The sequence below is a fragment of the Drosophila rhopaloa genome, unplaced genomic scaffold (genome assembly GCF_018152115.1).
Source record: "Drosophila rhopaloa isolate 14029-0021.01 unplaced genomic scaffold, ASM1815211v1 contig_3, whole genome shotgun sequence".
NCBI lineage: Eukaryota > Metazoa > Arthropoda > Insecta > Diptera > Drosophilidae > Drosophila > Drosophila rhopaloa.
Window position 1 is genome coordinate 12472727 of NW_025335123.1, and position 26306 is coordinate 12499032.

General features: G+C 39.1%; 7 protein-coding genes across 9 annotated transcripts; 4 read left to right on the forward strand and 3 right to left on the reverse strand.

Moving 5' to 3' along the window:
• Positions 1-332: 332 nt before the first annotated feature.
• LOC108051160 (cystathionine beta-synthase) lies at positions 333-4485 on the reverse strand. The gene is made up of 4 exons (XM_017133154.1): positions 4350-4485; positions 2223-2447; positions 814-1855; positions 333-749 (listed from the first exon to the last, which is right to left on the reverse strand). The coding sequence occupies exons 2-4, from the start codon at positions 2443-2445 to the stop codon at positions 446-448; spliced, it is 1569 nt and encodes a 522-aa protein (XP_016988643.1). The 5' UTR covers positions 2446-2447; positions 4350-4485; the 3' UTR covers positions 333-445.
• Positions 4486-5378: 893 nt separating this feature from the next.
• On the reverse strand, positions 5379-7501 carry LOC108051161 (microsomal glutathione S-transferase 1). Of its 2 annotated transcripts, none has more exons than XM_017133156.2 (2): positions 7361-7501; positions 5379-5806 (listed from the first exon to the last, which is right to left on the reverse strand). In XM_017133156.2, the coding sequence occupies exons 1-2, from the start codon at positions 7487-7489 to the stop codon at positions 5480-5482; spliced, it is 456 nt and encodes a 151-aa protein (XP_016988645.1). In that variant the 5' UTR covers positions 7490-7501; the 3' UTR covers positions 5379-5479. The 2 variants fall into 2 exon arrangements, with proteins under 2 accessions (XP_016988645.1, XP_016988644.1); XM_017133155.2 differs by lacking the exon at positions 7361-7501 and adding an exon at positions 6559-6770.
• A 1432-nt stretch (positions 7502-8933) lies between these two features.
• On the forward strand, positions 8934-10122 carry LOC108051162. Its single transcript, XM_017133157.2, has 3 exons — positions 8934-9276; positions 9630-9753; positions 9878-10122. Exons 1-3 carry the CDS (start codon positions 9223-9225, stop codon positions 10093-10095), a joined length of 396 nt encoding a protein of 131 aa, XP_016988646.1. The 5' UTR covers positions 8934-9222; the 3' UTR covers positions 10096-10122.
• Positions 10123-10221: 99 nt separating this feature from the next.
• Positions 10222-14201, reverse strand: LOC108051163 (probable nuclear transport factor 2). 2 transcript variants are annotated; one of them, XR_001769612.2, is made up of 5 exons: positions 13953-14201; positions 13180-13251; positions 13024-13122; positions 11825-12208; positions 10934-11047 (listed from the first exon to the last, which is right to left on the reverse strand). XR_001769612.2 is itself a non-coding variant. In XM_017133158.2 (4 exons), the coding sequence occupies exons 1-4, from the start codon at positions 14058-14060 to the stop codon at positions 10934-10936; spliced, it is 393 nt and encodes a 130-aa protein (XP_016988647.1). In that variant the 5' UTR covers positions 14061-14197; the 3' UTR covers positions 10222-10933. The 2 variants fall into 2 exon arrangements, 1 of the variants encoding a protein (XP_016988647.1); XM_017133158.2 differs by lacking the exon at positions 11825-12208 and having other exon boundaries at positions 10222-11047; positions 13953-14197.
• Positions 14202-15238: 1037 nt separating this feature from the next.
• Positions 15239-17064, forward strand: LOC108051171 (zinc finger protein 771). Its single transcript, XM_017133165.1, has 2 exons — positions 15239-15592; positions 15658-17064. Exons 1-2 carry the CDS (start codon positions 15320-15322, stop codon positions 16870-16872), a joined length of 1488 nt encoding a protein of 495 aa, XP_016988654.1. The 5' UTR covers positions 15239-15319; the 3' UTR covers positions 16873-17064.
• A 243-nt stretch (positions 17065-17307) lies between these two features.
• LOC108051165 (glyoxalase domain-containing protein 4) lies at positions 17308-19711 on the forward strand. Its single transcript, XM_017133160.2, has 4 exons — positions 17308-17513; positions 17737-17786; positions 17859-17965; positions 18956-19711. Exons 1-4 carry the CDS (start codon positions 17418-17420, stop codon positions 19567-19569), a joined length of 867 nt encoding a protein of 288 aa, XP_016988649.1. The 5' UTR covers positions 17308-17417; the 3' UTR covers positions 19570-19711.
• A 92-nt stretch (positions 19712-19803) lies between these two features.
• Positions 19804-23221, forward strand: LOC108051164. Its single transcript, XM_017133159.2, has 3 exons — positions 19804-21198; positions 21408-21706; positions 22441-23221. The coding sequence occupies exons 1-3, from the start codon at positions 20197-20199 to the stop codon at positions 22931-22933; spliced, it is 1794 nt and encodes a 597-aa protein (XP_016988648.1). The 5' UTR covers positions 19804-20196; the 3' UTR covers positions 22934-23221.
• The last annotated feature ends 3085 nt before the right edge of the window (positions 23222-26306 follow it).

Below are 26306 nucleotides of genomic sequence, written 5' to 3' on the forward strand. Positions count from 1 at the left end.
TTGAGTGGAATTATGTATATATGCCCCCAACTGATCAGACACATTTCGACAATCACGTTTTAGGTGGCGCCATCTGCCGATCGGCAGCATAACCTTTCTACCTCTTGTATCTATCTGCATATTTAATCTTAAATCTCTAGTTTCTATCGTTCTGAGATCTCCACGTTTGTACGGAAGGTATGACGATCCTGATAAAAAAATTTACATATACTTTATACGAGTAGCGGGTAAAAATATGCATAAAATGTAAATGATCAATTGATGATTTGGTATTCAAAAGATTTACAATTCACCCAAACTTAAGATGGAATTGTAGGATAAAACTTGCACGATTCGTTTATATTAAAGTGTTTTATTGCAAATAAGCAAAATGCATGAGGGTACGTATAATCGGTAGGTGGTTAGATTTCTAGGACACAGAATTGTAAGTTAAAAACTGCCTGCTTTAGTGGCTGCTGCCGTTGGTGGTACCATTGGCTTTGGGTTTCTGCGGGCCCGCGGCAATGAAAGTGGTCACATCCAGCTTAACGGCCAACGCTTTTAGCTCCTCCTTGCCGGCAGAGTTCTTGCCCAGGATTAGCACGCTGGGGTCCACCTCGAGGACGCGGGCCAGCTTGCCCAGGATCTCGGATTCATTCAATCGGATCACGCGCTTGTTGATAGCCTTGATGGCGGGATCGGATTGTTGGCGGTTCATGCTTACGATCTGGGTGATCAGCGTCTCCTGGCCCACCACGCCCAGAATGGAACTAAGTAGCGGAGAAGAAGGAGTTATAAACGATATGGAAGGGGAAGAAATTTTGTTAAGCCTACCCATCATCCTGATCCACAACGACCAGTTGGTCCACGCGATGCTTTTTCATCAGGCCAATAGCCTCGCCGACTGTGGCATCCGACTTGAGCACCGCCGGAGGAGCAGGGAGCTGCAGCTGATCGATGGTCAGACTCCACCACCAGTGAGCGTGCTCGTTCACCGGCTCCTTGAAGCCACGCGCCTCCATCCAGTTGTCCGAGACGAACTTGGTCATGTAGTTGCGTATGCCATCGGGCAGGATGACCACGCACCGCTGGCCCTGTTTCAGCTTGCGAGCATGCTGGAGGGCAGCGTGCATCGCTCCGCCGCTGGAACCGCCACAAAGCAGACCCTCCTCCGCATTCAGGCGTCTGCTCATGGGGAAACAGTCCGGATCGCCGATCTTCGTCCACACATCCACCACGGAGTCATCGAAGACGGTGGGCGGGAAGTCATAGCCAATGCCCTCCACCTCGTAGAATTGCACATCGCTCTTGTTGAGCTCCTCGGGACGGGCCAGGATCGAGCCATAGGGATCCACGCCCACAATTTGGCAATTTGGAGCCTGCTCCTTGATCTTCCGGCCAATACCACTGATCGTGCCCGCCGTTCCCGCCGACACCACAATCATATCCACTTGGTTGTCCAGCTGCCACAGGATTTCGGCGGCTGTGCCATCATAGTGGGCCAGCGGATTGCCAGCATTTCGATACTGATCCAACACAATCGAGTTGGGCGTTTCCCGCTGCAGTTGCTGGGCCACGTAGATCAATCCCTCTGGCGAATCGTAGGCTGCTTCCGTTGGCGTACGGATGATCTTGGCCCCCAGAGTTCGCAGCGCCGATACCTTCTCGTTGGACATCTTCTCCGGCATCACGATGATGCACTTGTAGCCCTTGACGGCACAAGCCATCGCCAGTCCGATTCCCGTATTCCCCGACGTCGGTTCGATAATTGTGAAGCCTGGCTTCAGGAGACCCTGCTCCTCAGCATCCTGCACCATGCGATAGCCGATGCGGTCCTTCACCGATCCTCCGGGATTAAGGAACTCGCACTTGGCATCTGTAAAACGGGTAGAAGACAATTATAATGTTTTTAAACTACTATCTAATTAAATAATTTAAAAATATCAATGTCATTGTATTTCTTATCGTTATCTTTATAACTTAGATCTTGAGTGTCCTTTGTTACTTTTTTGATTAAGTATTTAAAAATGATTTGGTATTACAGCATTATAAAAAAAGATAAAACTTGTTATTTTATAACTTAAAGTCCCTTTATTTTATATTACAAGCATATACCAAATACTGTTTCAATTATTTGTTAATCAAACAAACTTCTTAGTTAGGATCTATGGATCATTTAAATATTATCATGGAGATTAAATTATTTTTTTTTAAATATCTACTGCTTTAATGGGTTTACTTACACATCTCGCACTTGATTCCCTCGCTGGCGGGAATGTGATTCAATTTAACCAGCGGAGTGCATCCGATCACCTCGAGGATGTTCGGTGTGATCTGCTGGCGGTGGGCGATGCCCCGCTGCGTGTGAGGGGACTTCTCGGTGGTTCCCAGATGCCATTTGCACTTGGACGGCTTTCCGGGATCGATGAAGTCCGCGGGCCTTTCGTACGGCTTCGGTTGTGGCATCTCTACAAGGGATGAATTAAAGCCATGGTCATAAAATCGAATCTAAAGTTCTTCACTTAAGGATACAAACATTAAACTTTAAACAGTTTATGTCTATCATAGCCAAAATACGATATATCGAATATGGGCTTATCTTGTTAGGGAAAGTAATATTGCATAGACAACTGATAACCGGGATTGGTTACTACTTCAAAAATAGAAATCTGCTGACAGAAATTGATAACATTTTTTGATTTTTAAAATGCCAGATGGAGCTGATCGACCCCTGATGACCCCAGACCTTATCAACCCAGGTTCCGGTGGGCCAACGTAGGGGAATGCGAAATAGAGCTGAATCAAAATATATTTCTTGTTGTCTCATTCTGTAAATTGCGAAATTTTGTGAGATTATTATTCAATCAAAATCGGACGATGACAAGACATAAGTGGATAGGAACTCAAGGCGAATCGCTAAAGTCGAGTGCCTCGACTATTTGATACCCTTTACATAGCTAACCAATTTCAAACGGACTAACAGTTCTTTCGCTCTCTTCCGCTCTCTTAAATATATGAACTCCGTGACGTTATAATTAACACTAAAATTCCAAATAACTTGTTCTTGGAGCGACCTAACAACTTGTATATACCATGACCTTACAGTGGGTGTGGTACGCTTTTGAAATTGAAATATTTATTTGAAAATATCTTGAAGTTTATACAGACGGACAGACAAGTTTAGATTGACTCGGCTATTGATTCTGATCAAGAATATATCCTTTATAGGGCCGGAAAAACGTATTGTTCCATACCTTTTAACGAATACAATATAGCCTTTTAGTTTACGAGTAACGGGTATAAAAAGCCATTAAAAAACAGGAAGTACGCCTTATCAAATGTTTTTAATTTCAAAATAAAGAGTCATCTATAATGTATAATGTATAAATACTTAGAGATTGAAATCTAAAGGTTTCCCTACTGATTGTTTCTAGTTGCAAAATAAAAAGTAAGACAATTAAAAATAGACAAACCCCAAATAAAGTATCTTTTTACTATGAATCTATCTTGATGGCTCCCTTTTTAGATGGAAGCCCCTGCCAAGTCGGTAAATAAATTACAGTGGCTGCCGGTTCAAGGTGGGTTGTATTTCGTAGATAAGATTTCCAGGTGGTAGTGATTGATTGTACTCGACACGCCACTCGAATTCTATCACCCACTAAGCAAACTCAAATAAGGGAAAGTATATTCGATTATTATATGGAAAGCTTGGTATCTGAGGGCACGTTTTATGGGTAACTGTTGAATCAAGGATTCAATCTGAATAGGTTGGGTTTCCAAAAGATCAATAGATATTTCTAAATGGCTAATGTTAAAGACTTTAAAAATAATTAAGAATTCATTGATAAATAACATCTGTATTTGTTACTCTAACTTAGTTTTTTTATTTATAAAATTTAATAGCAAACCTTCAATTTGAGAGTCAAATAAAAGATTTTTTTAAAGAACATTTTCAGTTTTTAGAGCTAGTGGCAAAACAAAAGGACATTTTATAGATTTCAAGCTAGCATATTTTGAATGTCGCCTAATGTTCATACACAATTTTTTTTTCCGGAGAGTCTGAAAGAGAGGACTTTTTTATTGCTCTTTCTTGCTATCTCCCCCATGTACACCTACACATGTGCAAGTTTCCATATGTATTTGTATATTTGTTTCACGAGTAACTTCAAAAAAATAAACAAAAACAGCGAACAAATGCGAAATACAACACATAAAAATAGACAAGCACATGTTTTTCTCTTCGCTTTTTTTGTATTTGTATTTGTTGCCGGTTGGAATTTTTTTTTTTTAAGTGCGTAGAGAGAAGTAAACTTGGCAGGAAAATGAACTTTGCCCTGTGTTCAGTTTTAGTTTTAGTGGTAGTTACTTACTAGTGTAGATGGTGTGATTAAGGAGCAACTAACGGAGCGAGAACTGCGAGAAGGGACCGCCACGATGCTGCCAACGAAGGCAATTGAACAAAATCTAACAAAGGTCCAACCAACGCGAGCAACGTGCTGTAACGGTCGACTGCGACGTCGGCAGAGGCCGCGTCAGCGCACAGTGGAATAAAATTAATATGCCACGAAATAAATTTAAATTTCATAATTAATAAAAAATGATCATATTACAAAAGTTTTGTTTTGAGTGTAGTGCCGATAAATAATACTTAGCTCTAATACAAATAGTAAGCAGTCTAACAAAAATGTAAGTTAAATGATCTAAAAATTTAAAGCGAAAAGCTTTTAACTTTTCTTACTTTAATGTTTTAAAACTGTAAAGCAAGAACCAGTTTTTCTAAAACTGTACGAGTACATATATTGTCAAACCGTAATACAAATGCCGCCAAGTAATACTCTCAAAACTGTCAGACAATGAATCTAAAACAGTAAACAAATTCAACAAACTTTTTGTTTGTTAACAATAAATAAAAAGAACTCGGAACTTAACTTTTAATAAACCCAAATTTCATACATTTCAGCTCAAGAACTTGCGTTGACCACATTAAGTTAATTCTATTGGCATCTAAAATGTTTTTTTAACAAGAAAGGATGCAAACTTCGGCAAGCTGATCAATAATATACTTTATAGGGTCGGAAATGTCTCAAATGTCTCATGTTGCAAACTTTTGCGTGAAATTATAATACCCTCTGCAAGGGTATAAAAATAAAAGTGCAAAAAGGCACTCTGAGCTTTGCTGAACTAAAGAATATGCGTTTAATTTACATGCCAATGAAAAAAAAACATATACAAAATTGTTTAAGCGTTCTTAAAGCTTAGAGGAATTATAAGATTTCTTACATGATATAAAACCCTTAAACAAAGGATATTTAAATTTGCCTAATTTGTTTGTTACTTTTTAGAGGTGCTAACAAGATCGTTTACCTTGTAAATAGTTCAGAAAAAAATCTGTCACAAACTGTGATCCAAAAGCACCGCTACCCAGGCAGGTGTATTTTTATATTTAAGAAATTAATTCAAAAATGGTTGAAAAAAAACATGAAAGACTAGATCTAGGTGCCTAGAAGGCGGCCGCGAGGACGACCTGCAGCGCCATGTAGACGGTGGCGCCCAGGGCCACGAAGAAGGCGAGGGCGCGGGATGGCTGGGGCACCACGACCACGGCGTAGACGATCGTGTGGACGATGCGGGCGATTCCCACGGCCCGGAACAGGTTGATGGCCACGAAGGCGGCCGGGTTGGTCAGCACGTAGAGCAGGCCGATGGCAAAGAAGGGCAGGATGTTCTCCAGATCGTTGCGATGGGCACGACGCACTCGCTCCACATTCGGATCGTCGAACTTGACCTTCAGCTTGGGGGACATCAGATCCTCGGGGTTGGCGAAGGTCTGAAAACGAAGATAACGATTGGAAGATTATAATATTTTTTCAGAATTTCTCTAACTACTTGACCAAAAGAATATGGATTTATTTAAATACAGTTTCATAAAATATATAACTTTGTTGTGAATGATTTTTGTACTTTAAGTTCCAGCTAAAAGCATTCCAATATCAAATATTAATAGAAAGTTTTTTATGTTAAATGGTATTTAATAAAATTGTTAAATTCTAAAACATTCTTTAGATTAATGAAGAAAAAGTGTTCTGTAAGTCGTATGATTAAATTTCATTGATAACAAAGCTTCAAAACTAGATTTTAAAGCAATTCAAATAAAAAAAACTTATAATTTTGTAATCCAAATTTTACACTGCTATTATGTTGATATTGCAGACATAATGTCTCTTAAAATCCAATAAACAAGATAACAATCTCCGATAAAACAAATTCTCTCTATGTATTTATTAACTTTTATATTATTTGTAAAAGACAAAATACAGTGATTGTCATTAGTTTACAGTCTCGAGCATTCACTGTAGTTTGAATTAGTTAACTTATTTAGCTTGATTCGTTTAAACTTTCACTGGCGTGAGACTTTGACCCCACTGTGCGACCCCCACTCGTTCTCTTTCTCTTCACCCAGCCTCGTTTTTTTTTTATCAGCTCACTGTTTCCAGTGTTCAGCAGTTTCGGAGATTTTTATATTTATATTTATAGTTATTTATTTTATGATTATATTTATGTACTTTCACCCCCTCTCACCTTCGTCTTGAATCGCTGGACGGCGGTCAAAAGGCTCATGAGAAAAATTTTGATAACCAAAACTCCGACCCAAAAGGTGAAGCTTTTGAAGACGGGATTGGAGAGGCTGAGCAGTTCCACGGGGCTGGCCATTTTCAATGTTTTTCTTTCTTAATTTGTTGACTCTATTAAATAAAATTTAAAGCTTCAGATTCTCCAGCCTGTTCGCACGCCGTTAAAAAATCAAATGAGAGCCGAACGCACTTGTTTTTATTTTATATACCGGCAAGCAAGAGAGAGCTTTTATTTTATTCCGTTGAGTCATTCTGAGACAGCGAATGTGAGATCGAGAGAGCCAGAGAGCCACAGCAGCGGTCAAAAAACATGAATTCAAAAAATAATATTCTCTTAAGTGAATATTTTCATCTTAAAATTGACAATTATGAATGTTTTTTTTTAAGATTTAAACATTTAATTTTACAAGAGATGATTTTATTAATAAAAACAAGCTGAAAAAAATCATAGTTTTAAGGAATAAAAAAAATTGAATATGTAAATCTCTAAATGATCCATGTAATCCCTTTTTTTCTACTAGTTCAAGTGCTAAGCATCAGTTAGTTCAATCTTGTATTGTTTTAAATCGTTAAAAAATAAATGATTGTGGAATTCCCTAATGGAGATTTCACTTTAGAACGAATACATGTAACAGGTGACTTACCCAAGTTGTTTGTGTAGAAACATGAATCTAAAACTTGTTTTATGTATGGAAATAGTATGTGCATAATGTAGGATACAGTCCAAAGGTCTTAAAAATATAACTTACGGCTGTGAAGAAGCGCATCAGACCCGTATAAATGCCCGTGGCGAAGATCTTGAGCACCAATATAGCCGACCATCCCAGATAGCATCGGAACACCTGATTTTCCAGCGAAATAAGCTCGGGATTCAGCATTTTGAGAGCTACAGGTGCACTTCTATACTGAAATCGGTTGTAATCGGTTTGTAAACAGAAGCCTTCGATACCCCAGCGGCTTAAAAGTAGGGTATATAGATTTCATTAAATTCAGCTTGTCCTTTAAATCTCCATTAAAAATATGCTTTCTTATATTTATAAGGATTTTTTCTTTATTCAGAATATTCTAACAAATTAAAACATTAAAACTGATAATAGGAATGGTTATTTCCGATATCTGGTAAATTCTGAAGATTGCAATGTTTCTTTTAAAGGATGCAATGTATTTCAGATATCTTTGTAATTCCCAAGTCACTTTTTGGATAACAAGATCTATGCGTGTTGTATGTATTAAGTGTACAATGTATTAAGTGGGTTAGAGGGTATATTTTTCGATCATCATTCTATAAAACCTTACTATAACTCGTTTTGTTGACGTCGCTGTCAAGTGCCGGCGATTAACATTAAATGGAACTACAAAAGCAAACGAATTGCCGGTAATTACCGTCAAATTGCAAAAACAAAAAGCTGGACAGAGCTCAATAAGATTTCGTTCTAGTTATTTTAAAAAAAATTGAATTTTCAAATTTGAACAATTAAATTGAAATTCTCAACATTATTGACAGAATAAAATGTAGATTAATCGGACAAGTCAAGCGATAAGAACGGCTCTATATATAGATTAGAGGTGCACCTGTATTCGTTGAATCATATCAGAAGGTGCCGGAACTGAACTGATAATACATTATTGAAAATCCCATAGAATCGCTGGGTTTTCAAATGAAATAGTACAACACACTGTCGAAATTATAAGTCTAAAAAAAATAGATTCATTTTTCATTTGGATAAACTAGAAAACTTTTATTACAAACACGTTTAATCTGTCACTTAAATACCTGTGTTTGCAAAGTAGCGCAACTTTTACGTAAACTGGCCATTAAATTTGAATTTCGAAATTAGTAATTCAAAATGATTCTATATAAAGAATGATTAAATTCATTTTAATATCATAAGAACTTAACTCCTTACATGCTAGTAATATCTTACAAAATCTCATAGATTCTCCATAATAGCTTATAAAACTAATAGTCGCACATTAATCATAATTTGAGGAAGTGATTTCCCAAATGTTTTCCAAAACGATCTGTTTTCCATTATCCACTTGGTTGCCATCTGGAAATTAGCGACCTAGCCCGCTGGCCCCAATTCCGCGAAATCGCTCCGATCTTGGGCCTAACCTTAATGCCAGCGGATTTGGGGTAATGGTAATGCAAACACAATGATTCCATAGGGCGGGTACCCGAACCCGAACCCGACCATATATGCACTCATTATGCTCCACTCAATCAAGTTGGAAGGGATGGGGGCTCGAGTGCAGTTTACAGCGGAAAACCCAGACGGTGGTGTCCACTTCACAGACAGACCCGAGAGGCCCGAGTGAACGGATAAGCAGATAAACAGAGATGGGAACAGAAATGAAAAGCCTATTTCCTAAGTGTAATTAATTAATTTCGGTGGCTGTGACTGTGACTGCGCCCGACTGCATCAGCATATTTGCATGGCATCCGACATCCAGCCGCATCCATTCGAATCAGTTTATCCAACGCTCTGTCGTCGGGAGCACGTTCAAAAAAAGCCAAACGGAATAATTCAAAAATTGTCCGACTTACGGAAAATATTATTTCAAACTGGACCACATTTTCGAGGACTGTCATCGGCAGCAGTTTCACAAAATGTCACATGGCGAGCGGAAAGGCCGCCTCAATGTGGTCAAGTTTCTGGAATTGGTAAAAGGAATTTTTTTTTCAAGTGATCCTCTATAAGAAATTGTGATAAAAAAAACTTTGTATTACGATCAAAAATAGCTAAGTGAAGACAATTTATTCACATCAAATCACAATTCTTAAGTTTAACAATGTTTGCGGAATGATTAATCAAACATTCTTCTAAAAAACAACTTGGGAATTATAAGGAAATACTCAAAACGTTACAGATAAAAAAGCATTCATCTGTAAATTTCCACAAAAAAATATTTACCACTTTCGGAACATTGGCTAACCCAAATTAAGAACTATGACAGGTTCTAGAAAAATATTTTTCACGGATTAAGAATTAAAATTCCTTTTACTTCACTTTTTAGGGGTTTGCAGTAGCGTGTCTTGTGCTTCATTTCTACAGCTTTAATGATCGGGATATAATGACATCGTTTTTGGCCACTGGCACCTTTACGGGCTATATAATCGTGGTCATCGGGGTCTTTGCAGGTGAGTTTTGAAGTACCTAGACGTTAGGAACTTTAATATAAAGCCAGAAATGCTATCTTCCTCTATAAAGTTCTTAAAAATACCTTTTTAAATTTAAATCTAATTTAAATATACAAATTTACAGGTGTTCTGATGCGGGCCCCCATTCACAAGCGCATCGATATATTCTTCAGTGTACTGGGCTGCACTTTGTTCGTGGCCAGCGGTGTGTTTATCATCGAAGCCTGGGAGTTCTCCTTCCGGACCCGAACTCGGGATCTCGCACTTATCAAGGCCTCACTGTCGATCGTCAATGGGGTGCTGTTCGGATTCGATGCCGTCTTCACATTTCGCGACAAGTGATTCATTTTCAGCTGGAAACCACTTCGTCTAATCCTATGGAGCTTCATTTTTTGCATTTAATAGTTGTAAGGATACATATTTTTCTTCCTGCTTCAAATTCCACCAATGACACAACAAAACAAACTGTTAACGTTAATCTTTATATTTAAGTATTCTTTTTTTTTGTCTCAATAAAAAGTAATTCGCCATCACTCAATTAGTCATACAAGAAAGCTAGAGTCGTCATTCTCGACCATCTAATGATCCCGGTACTCAGATTTTGTTCGATTTAAAACATTTGCAATAAGACTATCTAAAATAATTTCAATAAGTACAGTAAAAAAATGATTATAACTCTTTGGGAATTTTAGATCTCTTGAACAAAAAGATTAATTTTGGGTAAAGTAGTTGAGGATTATTTTCCGGTAAAATTGTAAGCAGAACTGTAAGCTGCCCACATACCAAATTTGATAGCACTAGCTAAATTAGATCCCGAGATGCAGGTGTTCACAGAATATACAATTCGATGGGTGCCCGTTAATCGAGAGTACCGGGCGCAATGCGACATAAATAAAGGTGAGCTGGTGGCCCATTTTGTTTACATCGTAATAGTAGTTAGCATTTGATTTCATTTTTTTATTGTTTGTTTTTTTTTTTTGCTTTTTTTTCATTTGTTGATAGACGTGAGAACTGAACTTGTTGACCGCTGTTGTGTTGTTATTTTTGTTGTTGAGTTTATTGAGTTCCACTGCTAGCCATTGTCGTCTTTACGCGCTGGTCATCTTTGGATGACGGGTGTGTGTTGTTGTTGAGTGGTGCAGATATATATGGGATATATGTCCAGCAGAGTGGAGGGCTCCTAGGCCGAGTTGTGGATGTTAAGACGGAAGATGTCGTGGGCCACGAAGAAGGTGCCCGCGTTGGCCTTCAGCATAAACACCTGCGAGAAGGCGTGCGGGGGATCGTCATCGCACTGCAAAATAATTAAATCAAACATTTATTAGTCAAATACACATTTCAATAATATTTGTTTTCATTCATTAACAAGCGTGCGAAGAACCAATTTCGAGTTTTGCAGTTGGAAATAGAAAATGGAATATGGAAAAAGCACACAATTTCAAGACGGAGTCGGAGGAAAGGTATTGTAAAACTGTTAGCCGATTGTTCGTGTGCAGGTGCGTGTTTACTGTACAGTGGTCGCTTGCAAATTGGATGACCAAAACTAAACTCCCGAGAAACAGGTGTATAGAATCAACGATTACATTAAATAAACAATTCACTGTACAATTTTATAGCAGTCTTTTTGAAATAAAAAATAGTTTTGTGTAATTTTCTTTAAATAATAAATGTAATTTGTGTTTTTTTTTTTGTAGCTTTTGGTGTTGAAGAATACTCAAAGATATAATTTGAAAAATGCTAATATAAAACGTTTCTTAAACATTTTCCAATGAATAACATCTAAACACTTATTAAACCACAAATATCTCAAGAAAATGATTGAAAACCTGAAAATTGTAGAGCGAAACAGATGCAACTAGTAGTTTAGCATTTCAGTTAGCAACACAATTATAATTTATTAAGAAAATTAGTTTGCGTTTTAGCTTTTAAATGTTAATATTCAAATGTTCCAATTTCCCAGCGACCTTCTGTTAAGAAGAATACAATCCAACACAAAACTAACGAAAACCATGCACGAAATTAAAGGCGCAATATTTTGTTTCGGTTAATTGTCGTTGGAAAACTCACGTACTGTGAGGACAATTAGAAGAAGTTGGACGACGACGAGACGCCAAGGATATATTGGTTTTTGGTCTTATGGGCGGAGTGGGCGGGGCTGGGCGGCAGAAGGTCGACTAACAGCATAACTATCTCATCGCTTAGATATAGTTTTCATTCGTTTTTGAACTGGGTCTTGTCTCCACGCTGCTGGCTGATCAATTGGCTGCTTTTCTCGATCTCGATTTTGATATATATGGCCGGGCGCTGGAGTCTGTTGACTGGGCGTGGCAGATCGGGGGTGGTGCTACACATCGTGCAACGATAGCCGAAATATATCGTGCTGCACAAAGTAACTCCCACCAACCGGCTTCAGTACGAAGGTCTGAATGTAGGCATGCGGCTGATCCTCATCGGTCTTCATCGGATTCGATTTGTTTTTTGTTTTATAATAACCAGAGTTGAGATATACAATATACAGGTGGTACATATGGTATATTCAAAGCAGCAGCAGCGGCGGTCGATTAATAGCACTGCCCAATGTGGAATTTTAAGGAATACGAACAATGAGTTTCTACCTTAAATGATGATTTTTTGTTCTGCTCTAAACAAATTCTAGTTATCAAAATTTATATTGATAAATCAGATATTCCAAATATATTTGCTTTGACCTACAGCACTTTAATTGATAAATTAAGTTTTCTGTGTTATTGGGTAAGGTGATATTTTATAAATGCTTTATTGGCACCTTTTTTCTAGCTAAAAATATGTTTTCATTTATAACTATAAAGGAGTTTTACCTTAATTATTGTTGGGACCTTTTCTTTCATTTCTGAGTATTTGTATTTGTTGACAATATTAATATCCCTGTGTTTCGGTTTACATTCTAGGTAAATTTTATTTTTATAATTTTAAAGTGATATGTATAAACCATAAAATGTGGCGGACTAAAGCAAGTTTATAAAATACAGATAAACAAATACAGAAAATAAATATGACCTGCAGTGCGAATAAAAATGTATAATTTAATTAATAAGCAAGCATTTAAATGGAGAATCATACGTATTAAAAGAAAAAACAAGTGATTTGATTTGATAGACAGTCCTATTATCCTAGCCGCCGCTGTACAACAGGCAGTCATTCAATTTCCTAGTCGACAGCAAGTTGTTGGAACAATTTTTGAATGCTTTGGGGTATCTTGTTCGCTTTTCTTTTGGGGATCGATCTGCTTACCTGTAGTCTTCCGAGGACATTGATCAGCACTCCGCCGTCGAATGTGGGCTGCGAGTCTACTGTGGTTATCACACGGGTAATCTTCTGAAAACTCAGGCTCTGCAAGAATTCAATTGATTAAATTATGCTCGAGGAACCGTATATACTCGAACTAACCTGAACTTTCTCGAGGATCTTGGGCGCACCCTGTATTTGGTGACCTTCAAAAGTCATGAAGGAATCGGTAGCCTGGAATGAAAAATTTCTAACTCATTACTTGTAGGTAGTTATATGTTTATAGATTTATATTTACGAATTGGTCAGGTATTGTTCATATAAAGGATTTTGAAAAATACTTTGAAATAGCCAGAAATTTGGTTATTTTTTAGTTTTTATTTTCTAGCTGCTATTGAGTTTGTTAGATAGTACTATTTTCTTGCTGCTATTGTGTTTGTTCAAATATATATTTTGAACAATAATTATGTATGGTGCTTTTAAATACTGAACTTTCGACTTTTTTTTACTATTTTTTTCGCCTAATTATTTTTACAATTTCTGGGTGCTATTGCGTTGACCTCGGCTGTATGTTGGCCATATATTTTGTATGTGTGTATTTATTTATGCGAGCATGGGCGTAATGTGTCACTCGAAACTTCGAGAATCCAACGCAGCCTCGCCATACCACCTTAAACATCCTATTCTCCCGATATCCCGCCTATATTTCTATATCTTCTTGGCCCATTTTTCGCGCTCTTTTTGGTTTTGCGCCCATTTTCCGAAAAGGAGGCGGACTTTTTCAAGGGCGCGACGCGCGTCACCGCATGTGCGAGCGGGACAGCAACAGATGGACGAAGGAGGAGACGCGGATAAAGGAGAGCAGCAAAAGGTAGAAAGTGGCCAAAAGAAAGGATACAAAGGAAACAGAATCAGCAGAAGACAACAACACTTACGCTGTAGAAATTAACCACGTTCGCCCGATTCGCCGGGTCATCGAATATCGCATAGTACTGCTGCACAAATCCCTTGCCAATTTCCTCGTACTGCGGATTCAGCGACATTTCTCTTTCCGGATTGGCGGCCAAGTATTATAAGGGAATCCGATCGCTGCGACACGATTTATTTAAAATAATACCCAAAAAAAAGACAACCGAATTCGACAGCGAGTGCGAAGCAATGTGACCGCACCTATAACGATTGAAAATACCACACAGTCCCAAAGTAAATACCAACTGTGATGGGTGTGTGCGCTATGTGAGAATGGTTGAGCAGATGATTACAGTAAAAGCGCGGGAAATTCAAAACATACGAGTGCATATGATGACAATTTATATTTATAAATTGATGTTAAGCACTGTCAGAAAATAAAAAATTGACATTCCATAAGCTAGCAGACGTACACAGAAAAATTATATTTTCCTTAAAAAATTGATATCTGAACTTAAAGCCAATTATCTTGCTAAATCTATGTTATTTGTAAGATTGTCATACCATCACACAAAAACATCAGATTTACACCATTTAACCCAAACAATAAAATAAAAACGTAATTTTTAAGCCGGACAATTTCCGTTTAAAATAAAAAGGATCGGGAATTAAAACTCATGTGCGACGTTTATCTTTATCTTATCAAATTGCTGACACATATCGTTTTTAATTTCGTTCCAACTTTTTCGTTCCCAGGGAAATGCTTCTTTTGCACAATTTCTACACGACCATTGTTTATAGATGGCAAAGAATAAATAAAAGGGGGTTCCTGAATCTGCCTGCCACGAATTCCCATGAAGGGGATATTGTATAAATCAATTACTACACTGCAAAGATCAAAATAAATATGCAACAAATTGCTGAATTTTAACAACTTTTAATTTGGACTATTATTCGTTTTTATAACACTTGAGCCTATTCAACTTGTCATTTTTAAATATTAAACTTTATAAATAATAATAAATTGTAAACTGTGAATAAATAACTCGTTTTTAAAAATGTTTGTATTTTTTAATTAAAAAATGGTTTAAAGTGAATGAATACAAAAATGTTCCCAGTTTTTAATGTTAATTGAACAATTTTTATAACAATCGTTAAAATTAGATATATTTTTCAATAACAGTATTGAATTCATGGCTTTTAAAATATTTAAAACTATAACAAATCAAAAATAACGATATCGAAAAGAGTGACCGTAACAGTGACCGTTGGGACGCAACAGGTGGCGCTCGGCTCTGGTCACACTGGCGGCAGCAAAGGAAAATTGTTAAGTTGATAAAAAGGTTGATTTATCACTTGGGGCGTTGCATTCGGCGCATTTCGATCCGCAGCGATGTTCACCGCCTTCACGGACTTGGCCCGCCTCTGCAGGATCTGCCTGCGCCAGCTGCGCGACCGGGAATCGCAGTGTCCCGATCCCCGCCTGATCGCGATCCTCCAGAAGTTCCTCGACATCGACCTTCTGCAGCAGCCGCAGGGCTTCCCCACGCAGATCTGCAACCTGTGCCACCACGCGGTCTCCTACTTCGAGGAGCTGGGCCAGGTGGCCAGGGAATCCAGCCGGACACTCAATGAGTGGCAGCCCAAGGACATTCCCGTCGACAGGGTGGATATACGGTGGCCTTTTGGGCTGGTTAAACCAGGATTAATACTTTCTTAGGGCTTCCGCAGGTGAAGGAGGAGCCGCTGGAGGAATATCTCAGTGAGGATCTGCAGGAAAACCAACAGGAAGTGGAGGAGGAGGAGCAGGAAAGCCTGGAGGATGGCCTACCCGAGGAGTTGCCGGAAAAGCAGGATGATCGGGAGGAGCAGGAGGATCCGGAATACCAGGAGGACTACCAGGACAGCCAGGGGCAGGTGGATCAGCCCAGCGGGAACAAAAGACGCGCCGGCCTTGCCTGCGATCAGTGCGGCAAGCAGGTGTACAAGCTGCCCTACCTCGAGGCCCACATCCGCAGCGTCCACCAGGGCTACTCGAAGCCCTTCCTGTGCCGCAGCTGCGACAAGTGCTTCACCCGCTACGAGCAGCTGCGCTCCCACATGCGCAACGCCCATCCCCAGCTGGAGCAACTGCAGCAGGAGCTGCGCGAACTGATCTGTGAGCTGTGCAACCGGCAGTATAGCACGAAAAATGCCCTGGGCGAGCATCTCAAGCGGCATGCGCAGCACAAGGAGCACGTGTGCGAACACTGTGGCGTGGCCAAGGTGACGAGGACGGAGCTGTTGACCCACCTGCGCACCCACAATCCCACCTGGGAGCGCTTCAAGTGCGAGCAGTGTCCGCAGCTCTTCCGTCACAAGAGCGCCATCAGTCGGCATGTGCGCGTGGTGCACGAGGGTCAGCGGCGGTTCCAGTGCGGCCATTGCGAGAAGAAGTTCGGCACCCACGCCTCGCAGGTGCGGCACGAGCGGCTGCACGCGGAATCTTCGGGAGGAGGAGATGCTGCCGGGGAGTGGCCATTCGCCTGCATGCACTGCCAGAAGCCATGCGTTTCGCGGCAGAATCTGGAGGTGCACCTGAGAAGGCACAGCGGGAGGAAGACTCACAGGAAGAGGCCAAAGGACCAGGATCAGGATGAGGAGGATCAGGATCTGGAGGCTGAGCAGGAGCAGCAGGAGCACATGCGCAAGAAGAGGAAGCTTAGGAAGAGGCGTACGGATCACTTGCTGGCTAACCAAACAAATGAGCAGCAACAGGAGAGACAACAAGATCAAGAGTTCCAGGCGGAGGAGCAGGAACTGAGCCAGGATCTGCAGGAGGAATGGCAGCACAAACAAGAGCAGGAGGATCCCGAATGGGAGCACAAATTAGAGCAGGACACAGAGCCAGAAAATGATCTAAAAGTGGAGCAGTTAGACGACCACATCCATGACTATACCTCATGATAATCCACACCCATTCATCATATCAATCCCCAAAATAATCATTAAGATCATGCCTGAATATTCCACGATGTACCACACTTTAGCAAAATTTGTTAAATCATTTTTTTACTAAACATTTTTTGACGCGCGTTTGCTATTACAATGTATTAAATAGTTTTTATATAGCCTGTTTACATAAATATTCGAGAATTATTTTGGCTGGTTTTATTTAAAGAGTACAAAGTCAAAAGCAAACAGGTTTAAATTATATTTGAGATTAATAATAGTGTTCAAGATAATGGTTTTAAAAAACTGTTTCTTATTTTAAAAAATATCAGACTATCGATATTTCCAAAAGCTCCACACAATTGGTATTTTTTGGCGCACTGTCTACGGTCACACTTATGTCTTATCGAAAGCTAAACATCGATATCACCGAGGTTATGAAACTTATCGATATTTCTCCATCTTTAACTACATAAACAAGGCCGAAAAAAAGTAGTTGATCATTTGTCTTCAAAATTCAGACGCAGCTAATAGTCCATAAGAAAATAACAAATTTCAAAATGTCAGCGATTCCGGGACGTGCACTCCACTACGTGTTTAAGATTGGAGATCGGGCGAAAAACGCCTTTTTCTTTCGCCAAATCTTGGGAATGACGGTAAGATGTGAGGAAAAGTGGGGGATATCTCCCAAAATCGGTAGACTCTCTTATCGCGCTTGTTGTGTCTGGCTCCGGTTTTATCTGAACAACGTGTCAACGACGCACAGCCGCTAATTAAAAAGCCCAGATGCCTGATAACTTCATATAATGACGATGTTAAGAAATTAGTTTGTTTTGTTTTTGTTTCTTATTGCTTTCTCGCTCTGCCCCACGTGAACAGGTGCTGCGGCATGAGGAGTTCAAGGAGGGATGCGATGCCGCCTGCAACGGGTGAGTTCAAGGGAGATGACTATATATAAAGTCGTGTGGCAGGACTAAAAAGTAATCGTTAACCCTTGGCAGGCCCTACGACAACCGGTGGAGCAAAACGATGGTCGGTTATGGACCCGAAAGTTCCTATTTTGTCATCGAACTCACATATAACTATGGAGTGAGCAGCTACGAAATGGGTGAGAAATATAAAAGTTGAGGTTAACCCTTGGATGAAACAAATAAAAAGAAACCTTAACCCTTACTACCATAATTCAAGACTAAAACATAAACTAGAAATGAGATCTTTATAAAATCTTTTCTTTTTCATCGAAAATTATCAACATTTAAAACATATTTGTGTTATTAAAAATTATAGTTCAATTAAAAGATATTTATAAATGGGAAAATAGGTCAAATAGGTCATATAAATAACAGTGTAGTTCTTTCATTTAAAATGTGTATTTAATTTGATCATTATTAGGTGCATAAAATTAAAACATAAAAATGAGTTTGATAAAGGTTTCTTTTTTTAATTATTGAATTAATTGCTTTGATTATTTAATTCTCTAGATTTTAACAAAGTTGTTTTTGATTATTTTAAATCGTATCGAGTAAGCACTTGTATAATTCACGTACAAATGATTGGATCTACCTTCGACAACTTTATAATTAAGTGCTCCACTGAAAATACCTATTTGATAAGTGACTGGGCATATTTTCGTGCAAATAATAGGTTAATAATCTTTTGTTTTATGACAAAGCAAATAGTTATCTTTAGAGAGGCTGAAATCTATCAGACAGTCGATTAATCAGTGAAGCTATTTAAAAACCTACTTAAACATTTCTGTTAATCATTAACTGATAATGGCGATGAGCTGTATGTTCATTTCTTTTGTTTGATATGTATAAATGTAAAATAAGAAAGGAAGCAAACTTTGGCAAACGACTTTATTTCCATTTAAATGCGTATATGTTTATAAAAACAATGAAGCTCTTTCTTATCTATATGATATATTCGTCCAATTTAATACAAAATAAAAAAGTAATTTTGAAACTAGTTTAACAAAACTTGAAGCTAAGGTATTTAATATAAAAAGCAATATGATAATAAAAATAATAATCCTTTTTAAAGGAACATAAGAAATTTGAAATCCCCTCCTAATCCTCATATTTTCTATTTCATTTAGGAAACGACTTTGCCGGCGTGACCATACATTCCAAGGACATCCTTTCCCGGGCCGCCGAGCACTCGTATCCTGTGACGCAGGTGGCTGGAAGAGAAGGCAGTCTGCTCACCTCGCCCGATGGCTATAAGTTCTATGTGATCGATCAGCCGTCCGCTGGCTCCGATCCCGTCCAGTCCGTGGAGCTGAATGTGAGCAACTTAAAGAACTCCAGAAAGTACTGGCACAACCTGCTCCAGATGCGGGTGCTCGAGGAGAGCGAAGGAAGCCTGCGTTTGAGTTACGGCGGTGAGCAGGCCTCGCTGCAGATCACCCAGATCGCAGAGCCGCTGAACCGAGCCAAGGCTTATGGACGGATTGCCTTTGCCATTCCGGCGGCCAAGCAGCCGCCGCTTCAGGAGGCGGTTAAAGCCGCCGGCGGGACAATCCTAACGCCCCTGATCACCCTGGATACGCCCGGCAAGGCCACCGTTTCGGTCGTCATCCTCGGCGATCCCGATGGCCACGAGATCTGCTTCGTCGACGAGGAGGGATTCGGACCGCTGTCGCAGGTGGAGCCAGATGGCTCTCAGCGGCTGGACAAGTACATCGAGAAGGATCCCTTCCAGCAAAAGTGATCATCCCAGGAATCCTGAGCACTGATATTTGTACACATCACTTTGTATTTGGAATTTTTTTATTGCTGTTAAAGTTATTGGTTGGGTTTACGGGAGATAAATTATACATTTAAAATGTAATATATAATATTATACACCTGGATTCTATCCTTTTTGACTTTTTGGTAAGCTAAAATCATTTTAGCTTAATATGGGGATAAGAAAAGATTCCCTAATTGTTTTAACTGCCGATAAACTTTATAATTGATTCTTAACTGTTCCTTGTTATATGAAATATTTTTGAACCGTCTCATAGTTTGTCAAAGGATGTAATTTGTATTAGTTAATTTTTTTTAACGAATCTACATTTAATCGAATACTTATTTGGTTTTCACTTTGTAGAATAATTATTGACGTTTAGGAAATATGTTTGGACAATTAATGTTTATTAGTTTAATTTTTTAAACTTTTTTGATTTTAAGTTTTTTTTGTAGACTCATGACTTTTCGTTCATTTTCATTTCAGTTTTAGGAGAGACAAATTCGTTTCGTTTCCACTTTTTGTACCATTTATTTTAAGGGTTCTTCCTGTAGTTAGTTTTTTTTTTACTTATTTTTTACTTGACCGACGAGGAGATTTGGAAGCAGGATGAAGGACAACAATCTATCGGCACCGGCGGGCGTTTTGGTGGCGAATCTGAAGCCGTGGGAGACCATCGACTGGCCGGCGGAGCAGCAGCATTGGATCCACCGCAGCTGGGGTCAGTACTTCGCCAGGATGCGGAAGAACATCTTCGCCCAGCGGTATTTCGACAAGTGCATCAACGAGCACGAGGGCGTGGACCACAAGGCCTACTACCTGCGCAGCAAGTTCCAGAGATCGGTGGCCCTCACGCAGGGCGCCTTGGAGGACAGTCTGAAGGCCTCGGAGGCGCGTGAGGTGTGGAATGCCAACATATCCATGGAACTGGCCGATGCCATGTACGATCTGAATCGTTTCGAGGACAACAAGGGTCTGCTGCACGACAACGTGCGTCGGCATGCGGGCACCGCGATGAAAGCCTTCGAGAATCGCCTCCTGGTCGTCGATGAGAATCTCAAGGATTGCACGGGCTACAGCCTGGCGAACTTCTTCATGGAGCACTCGTCCCAGTTGCCGGGCTTCTATGAGCACCAGCAGGAGGAGCTGCGGAAGGCGGACAAGCGGCCGTTGTGGAAGATCCTCAAGGAGCGGAGGGAGTGCGATGTCCAGAGCATCATGGATCGCAAGGAGGTGATGCTCTCTCCGCTGGAGAGTGAACGCAGGCGTCGCAAGAACAAGATCTACTACCAAAACTACCTGGGTCGCAACTGGACCGATTTCATCTTTCTGAAGACGCTTCGCCGAAACCAAAGTTGTCTGCTGGATCATAATTTTGGCTCTTCACCAGCCCGAACCGAGTATCTGGAGAGTTCGTTTCAGCGGCTGACGACCTTCACGAAAATGCTTCAGGCCAGAAGTCCCATGTACAACGAGTACTTCCAGCGCAATCCCCGCATGGAGGCTCGCATAAGGGAGTCGAATCTGTTCAGGATCCAATACCAGACCAGACGCAATATGCTCAGCATCCTGCGAACCATTCAGGTCCTCAGGAAAAATAATGACATCAAGGTGAGTTACGGAAATAAATATTGGAATCGATGTTTTATAGATCTAAAGTAGATGGAAAAACTGATACAATCAACCTTATTTACCTTTTACCTGTTCCAAAAAAATCCATTTTTAGTATTGATTAGTTAACTGAATCGTTAGATTTCGAAATTGGGAGCCGAAGCAGGTTGGGTGATTAAATATTAACTGTCTACTTTTTAATCGATTAGCGCCTTCGTAAATTCGTGGAGGATGTGATGGGCAACTATGTGGTCATCAAGACGAACCGCCTGATGCCCTGGAAGGTGGAGTTCATGAACGAGGTGTACAACAACCTAGCCATGAGCCTGTGCGAGGGATACCGCCTGCCGTCCACGAGGGTGACGCCCTACGACAAGAGCGCCATGTGCCACCTGCTCAACATTCCCACAGCCAAGCCTCTGGAGCACACGGAGTTCATCTTCGGGGACCGGTCCACCTACTCCTATGCGGGTCCCGACAAACAGAGCACCGACCGATTGGCAGATCAGTGAGTTTAATTAATTAATTTATAATAATAAAATTTTAAGAGGTCCTTGATCCTGCATCCTGGTGTACAATCCAAGTCAGATGGTATTACCATTGATCATCTGGAACCCCTCAAGAAACACACACTCACACTTTCAGACATCCGAGTAAACTGATTTATGGGCGGCCAACAACCACTAGGTCGTAATTTTTTGGCCAGAACCAGTTGGGAATTATAAACACCGAGGGCGCGTAAAAATGACCAAGAGACGATGACGAGGCTAAAGCTGGCCACGTCATCGTCTTTGTTACACTACATTAACTTACATTACATTACATTAACATTACATTAACATTACGTTAACATTACATTAACATTACATTAACATTACATTAACATTACATTAACATTACATTAACATTACATTAACAGTACATTAACATTACATTAACACTACATTACATTAAAATTACATTACTATAACATTAACATTACATTAACATGACATTAACATTACATTAACACTACATTAACATTACATTAACATTTGACCAATTTAACTTTCCAGTCATTTTCGTCCCCATTAAAATTAAATAATTAAATTTTTTAGAATTTTTCGACGTTTTTTAACTTTCTCAAGATGAAGGAAAATCCCAATAACGCACATGTTATTAAGATTTTCAGTATTTTTTATTAAATATAAAAAATGTAAGAAGATTTTATTAAATTTGTGATAAATTTACCTTTGCCCCCAGAAATTTCATCGAGTATCTGGAGAAACGTCTATTTTTCGCCCGCCTCCCGATTGAAAGGAGCTACTTGCTCCACGAACTGGCGGATCGGCACATGCAGAAGAACCATTTCATCCAGAGTCTGTCCTACGCCCAGAAGGCCATAGACGAGGCCAAGATATGCAATAGTCGGATTTGGGAGTTTTTGAGTACCATGCTGATGGCCAAGTCGCATGCAGTGCTCCACAAATACGAACGGCAAACGGAGGTCCTCAATTCCGCCTACGATCTGGCCACCGAACTGAAATCGCCCCAACTGTGCACCTTCATCGAACTGTGCCGCATGCTGAACAAGGACTACATAACGCTCCGCAAGATGTCCCAGTTGGTGACCAGCAAGCGACTGCGCACCAAGATCTCCAATAGGTCCAGTTTCTTCACCTCACCCAACTATTCGCCCAACTTATTGGAAAGCAGGGAAAGTAAAAAGGAGGAGGTTGATCTTTTGACTATCTGATTCGAGGGATTGGATGTCGGGGCAATGATTCATTTGCACTGCCCTTTATTCGATCTTTCGGCTTCGGTTAATCAAAATATCAGTCTCAGACACAGAATCTTAGTAAATGCCACAAAATCCTATAAAACAATGTTAGTGCAAGCTAAAAAAATTGTAGAAAACTGAACAAAATTATAAAAATATACCAAGAATTTTCTGTAATGTAAAAATATAACATTTTATAATGCAAAAAATCATCAAAATATGTTTAACATGCAAAATTGTAAAAATATATATAGAATTAAATGTTTAGTCTACACAGAATACAAAATTTGTATAAATATATGATTTAAAAATATAATATTTATATGAACATTTTAATTCAGGAAATATATAAAATAAATAATATATTTAAAAGTCAATAAAAATGTTTAGCTTAATTTTCTTGCTAGACTTTATTTACATGCTGCAATTAGCAATTACTGAGAAAAATCTAATGTTTATCCAACTAATGTTCAATTTAATAAAGACCTTTGAGAAGTTTAAAAGTTTAAAATCAAACAACTGAACGCTTTGGCATAAAAATTAAAATGTCACTGGCCCACATTTGAATATATAAATACGCGGCATAAATAAAATAAACAAAGTGCAGCCTTTGTAAAACCTATTAAATGAGCTAACAAAATCAATGGCAATGACACATTAAAGTCAAAATAAAATCATTTAAAAGGCATAACAATTAAAAATCCCAATATCGCATTTCAACGAGATTATAACAATAACGAAATTCTTTTTTGCTGTAATTATTTTCAGTCAACCGAAATACAATCTAAACAAAATTCCGGACGGGGAACAAACAAAAAAAAAAAATTGGTTTTCACACTCTTAAATTATTTATGTTCGATGGGGCGGGAATACGATTGCACTTGACTCCAATTTGGCCAATAACCCAAACCCCGTATGCCTGACCTCGCCCAACTAGAAACTACGATTTGCATATTTTGTTGTTACTATCGTTGTTATTTTTGCCATTTTTCCTCGTTGTTGTCAGCATTGAATTGTCGCATGTTGGCCAGGGTTGGGAACTGCAAACTGGAACTGGGCCTGAAAGAGAAATTACATTTTATTTTGTCGCATGTCGCGGAGCCCCAACAACAACAGCAAAAAGCGGAGTAAAATCGGTGATACGAGGCTCGGAAATACTGGATGCTCTCCATATTTAAATTACTTTGCTTTTGGTATTAAAAAAAAATTTATAATAAAAATATAAGGAATTATTTAAAATGTATAAAAACAGAAACCACACAGTTAGGAAGAATAAAATATAAAAAAACTAGGGAAATAAATGGTTAGTTTATTAATTTTTATCATGTCCTTAAATGTTTCCATTTTTGGATTTCAGAATTTCCAACTGTCTGGACTCATTATTTTTTAAAGAATTTCAGGTTGTTTATCAAATTATTAGCTAATAGACCTAAAAAGTCAAATAAAAACGAGAATTCTTGAGTAGAAAGTAGCTCAAATAAATAAAATTAAAATAGTAAAATATTTTTTTTATTTTTATTTCGTAATTTGATCACATTTAATCATGGTTTCTCCTTCTTTTATTTCCCGTATTGTATTTTCGGTTTTTCATAATGGCTTAAAATATTTAAGGGTTCATTAGAGATACCATTTGATGGATTATAATGGACATACCTTCTCACAGGGTATGGAAACATTCAAAATATGCAAAAGAGCGAATGCGTCAATAAATGCAACGACAACAAATATTTTATTGTGTCAATGCTGGCCAAAAGGGCGTAGAGAGGAGGGGGGGTTGAGGGTATGGGGGTTTTTTAGCCAGGTCCCAAGTGGCCAAAACAAATGCAGCAAGTTCGAGTTTGGCCTGGTGGCACATGGCACACATAGCAGCTCATTATGCCAGTTGCCATTAAAAGTGAAAGAGAAACCTGCCCAAGGAGACCCCCCCTCGATCACTGAGAGAAATTGTCAGAGGCGTCCAGCACCCCCCGCCCCCCATTCCCCGCTCACCTTGCACTTCAATCAGCTGCCATCGCCAAGACGCGAAGGCAATCAACAAGCTCGAAACTCGAAGCTTGCGGCTCCCTTTTCCTTTGTATTTACTTTTTACTTTTGACTTTTTCCTTTTGGCTTTTTTTTTTGCCTGTGGAGGTTTTTCGACAAGGAAACCTTATTGGCCAAATTGGGGTCAGCGCAAGAAGGTCGCGATAACAGCGCAAATAATTGGTAATGGCAGCGCCACCAGAAACCACCCAAATTGCATCGAACGTTAAGGTTTCTGAGTCAGATTTCGGGTTTGTCTGCAAGTCATTCGGAATCGAACTGATGGAATGAGTATTTATATTCTTTCTGGGTATTTTTGTCAACTTTGTAATGTGTGTGGAAAATAGCCTTGGATTGATTGCCTTTTGTCTTTATCTATTTGCATTGTACTTGTGGTTATTTATTTATACCTATTTCTTTGTGAATGCCACCAGCGTTTGTTTAATTGTTTTTAATATGATGGTTGCTTTGATTGGAGTTTAATTAGTTTAATTTTCTTATTTGTTTCCCTTTTCTACATTTAAATTTCATTACTTTAATGGATATTGGTAAATTTGTATTAATTTTTTTTTTATGTAAATTAATATGAGAGCATTGCTGTTAGTATTTCTTAATTCAAATATTCTTAAACTCTGCGTTTTATTTGTAAAACATTGTTATATTGTTGGTGTATTTTATTTGTTATTTAGATCTCTTATTGGATAATTTATTGGTGAAATAGTTGCGGTTTTTAATTATTGCACTTAGTATTCCTTTAGTTAATATTAATGTTTTTAAATTCAATTTTTAAATTTATTTTTCTATTTATTTTAATTTGATTGATATTTCTGTTGTTAGTGTAATTGTGTTGGTGAAATTGTTGTGCATGCTAATTAGTTTAAGCTACTGTTTGGGCTTCCAGCATAAATTAGTGGCCAACTTTTAAATTGAATTAATTGGTTCTGGAAACTATACCGCCATGTGGATATGTTAAATTAGAACACTCTCGCTTGAACGCAAACAGGTGCACCAATTTAAGGCTACCGCAATTTTCGTGGCAAGCACTTGATAATAATTTCACCTCACACTTTTCCTGAACTTTTCCTTTCGACTTTTTGAACTTTTCTCCCTCTGCACGGTGGAACTTTTCAGATGTAGTTATCCTAGTTGTTGTTGTCGTTGTGCTTGTTGTTGTTGTGGTTGTTGGTGTGATTGTTGTTTTGTGGTGTTGTTGTTGATGGTGTTACTACTGCCATTCGCAACTAATTTACGACTGCCCGTCGCGCTGGGAAGACTCTCCAAAGACTGCGGCAATTGTTGGGCAATCCCTGCAGCAACCCGCTGACCC

Bases quoted from the DNA above. Each gene is read 5' to 3' on its own strand.
- LOC108051160 (XM_017133154.1), bottom strand. From the start codon at position 2,445: ATGCCACAACCGAAGCCGTACGAAAGGCCCGCGGACTTCATCGATCCC. The intron at 1,856-2,222 runs GTAAGTAAACCC...CCCGTTTTACAG, and splicing joins GGGAATCAAGTGCGAGATGT to ATGCCAAGTGCGAGTTCCTT. The intron at 750-813 runs GTAGGCTTAACA...TCCGCTACTTAG, and splicing joins GTTGTGGATCAGGATGATGG to TTCCATTCTGGGCGTGGTGG.
- LOC108051161 (XM_017133155.2), bottom strand. From the start codon at position 6,690: ATGGCCAGCCCCGTGGAACTGCTCAGCCTCTCCAATCCCGTCTTCAAA. The intron at 5,807-6,558 runs GTGAGAGGGGGT...CTTCGTTTTCAG, and splicing joins TCCAGCGATTCAAGACGAAG to ACCTTCGCCAACCCCGAGGA.
- LOC108051162 (XM_017133157.2), top strand. From the start codon at position 9,223: ATGTCACATGGCGAGCGGAAAGGCCGCCTCAATGTGGTCAAGTTTCTG. The intron at 9,277-9,629 runs GTAAAAGGAATT...TTCACTTTTTAG, and splicing joins TGGTCAAGTTTCTGGAATTG to GGGTTTGCAGTAGCGTGTCT. The intron at 9,754-9,877 runs GTGAGTTTTGAA...ACAAATTTACAG, and splicing joins GGTCATCGGGGTCTTTGCAG to GTGTTCTGATGCGGGCCCCC.
- LOC108051163 (XM_017133158.2), bottom strand. From the start codon at position 14,060: ATGTCGCTGAATCCGCAGTACGAGGAAATTGGCAAGGGATTTGTGCAG. The intron at 13,252-13,952 runs GTAAGTGTTGTT...TTTTCATTCCAG, and splicing joins ACGTGGTTAATTTCTACAGC to GCTACCGATTCCTTCATGAC. The intron at 11,048-13,023 runs GTAAGCAGATCG...ATTATTTTGCAG, and splicing joins ATGTCCTCGGAAGACTACAG to TGCGATGACGATCCCCCGCA.
- LOC108051171 (XM_017133165.1), top strand. From the start codon at position 15,320: ATGTTCACCGCCTTCACGGACTTGGCCCGCCTCTGCAGGATCTGCCTG. The intron at 15,593-15,657 runs GTGGATATACGG...GGGCTTCCGCAG, and splicing joins AGGACATTCCCGTCGACAGG to GTGAAGGAGGAGCCGCTGGA.
- LOC108051165 (XM_017133160.2), top strand. From the start codon at position 17,418: ATGTCAGCGATTCCGGGACGTGCACTCCACTACGTGTTTAAGATTGGA. The intron at 17,787-17,858 runs GTGAGTTCAAGG...AACCCTTGGCAG, and splicing joins TGCGATGCCGCCTGCAACGG to GCCCTACGACAACCGGTGGA. The intron at 17,966-18,955 runs GTGAGAAATATA...TATTTCATTTAG, and splicing joins AGTGAGCAGCTACGAAATGG to GAAACGACTTTGCCGGCGTG.
- LOC108051164 (XM_017133159.2), top strand. From the start codon at position 20,197: ATGAAGGACAACAATCTATCGGCACCGGCGGGCGTTTTGGTGGCGAAT. The intron at 21,199-21,407 runs GTGAGTTACGGA...TTAATCGATTAG, and splicing joins GGAAAAATAATGACATCAAG to CGCCTTCGTAAATTCGTGGA. The intron at 21,707-22,440 runs GTGAGTTTAATT...CTTTGCCCCCAG, and splicing joins ACCGACCGATTGGCAGATCA to AAATTTCATCGAGTATCTGG.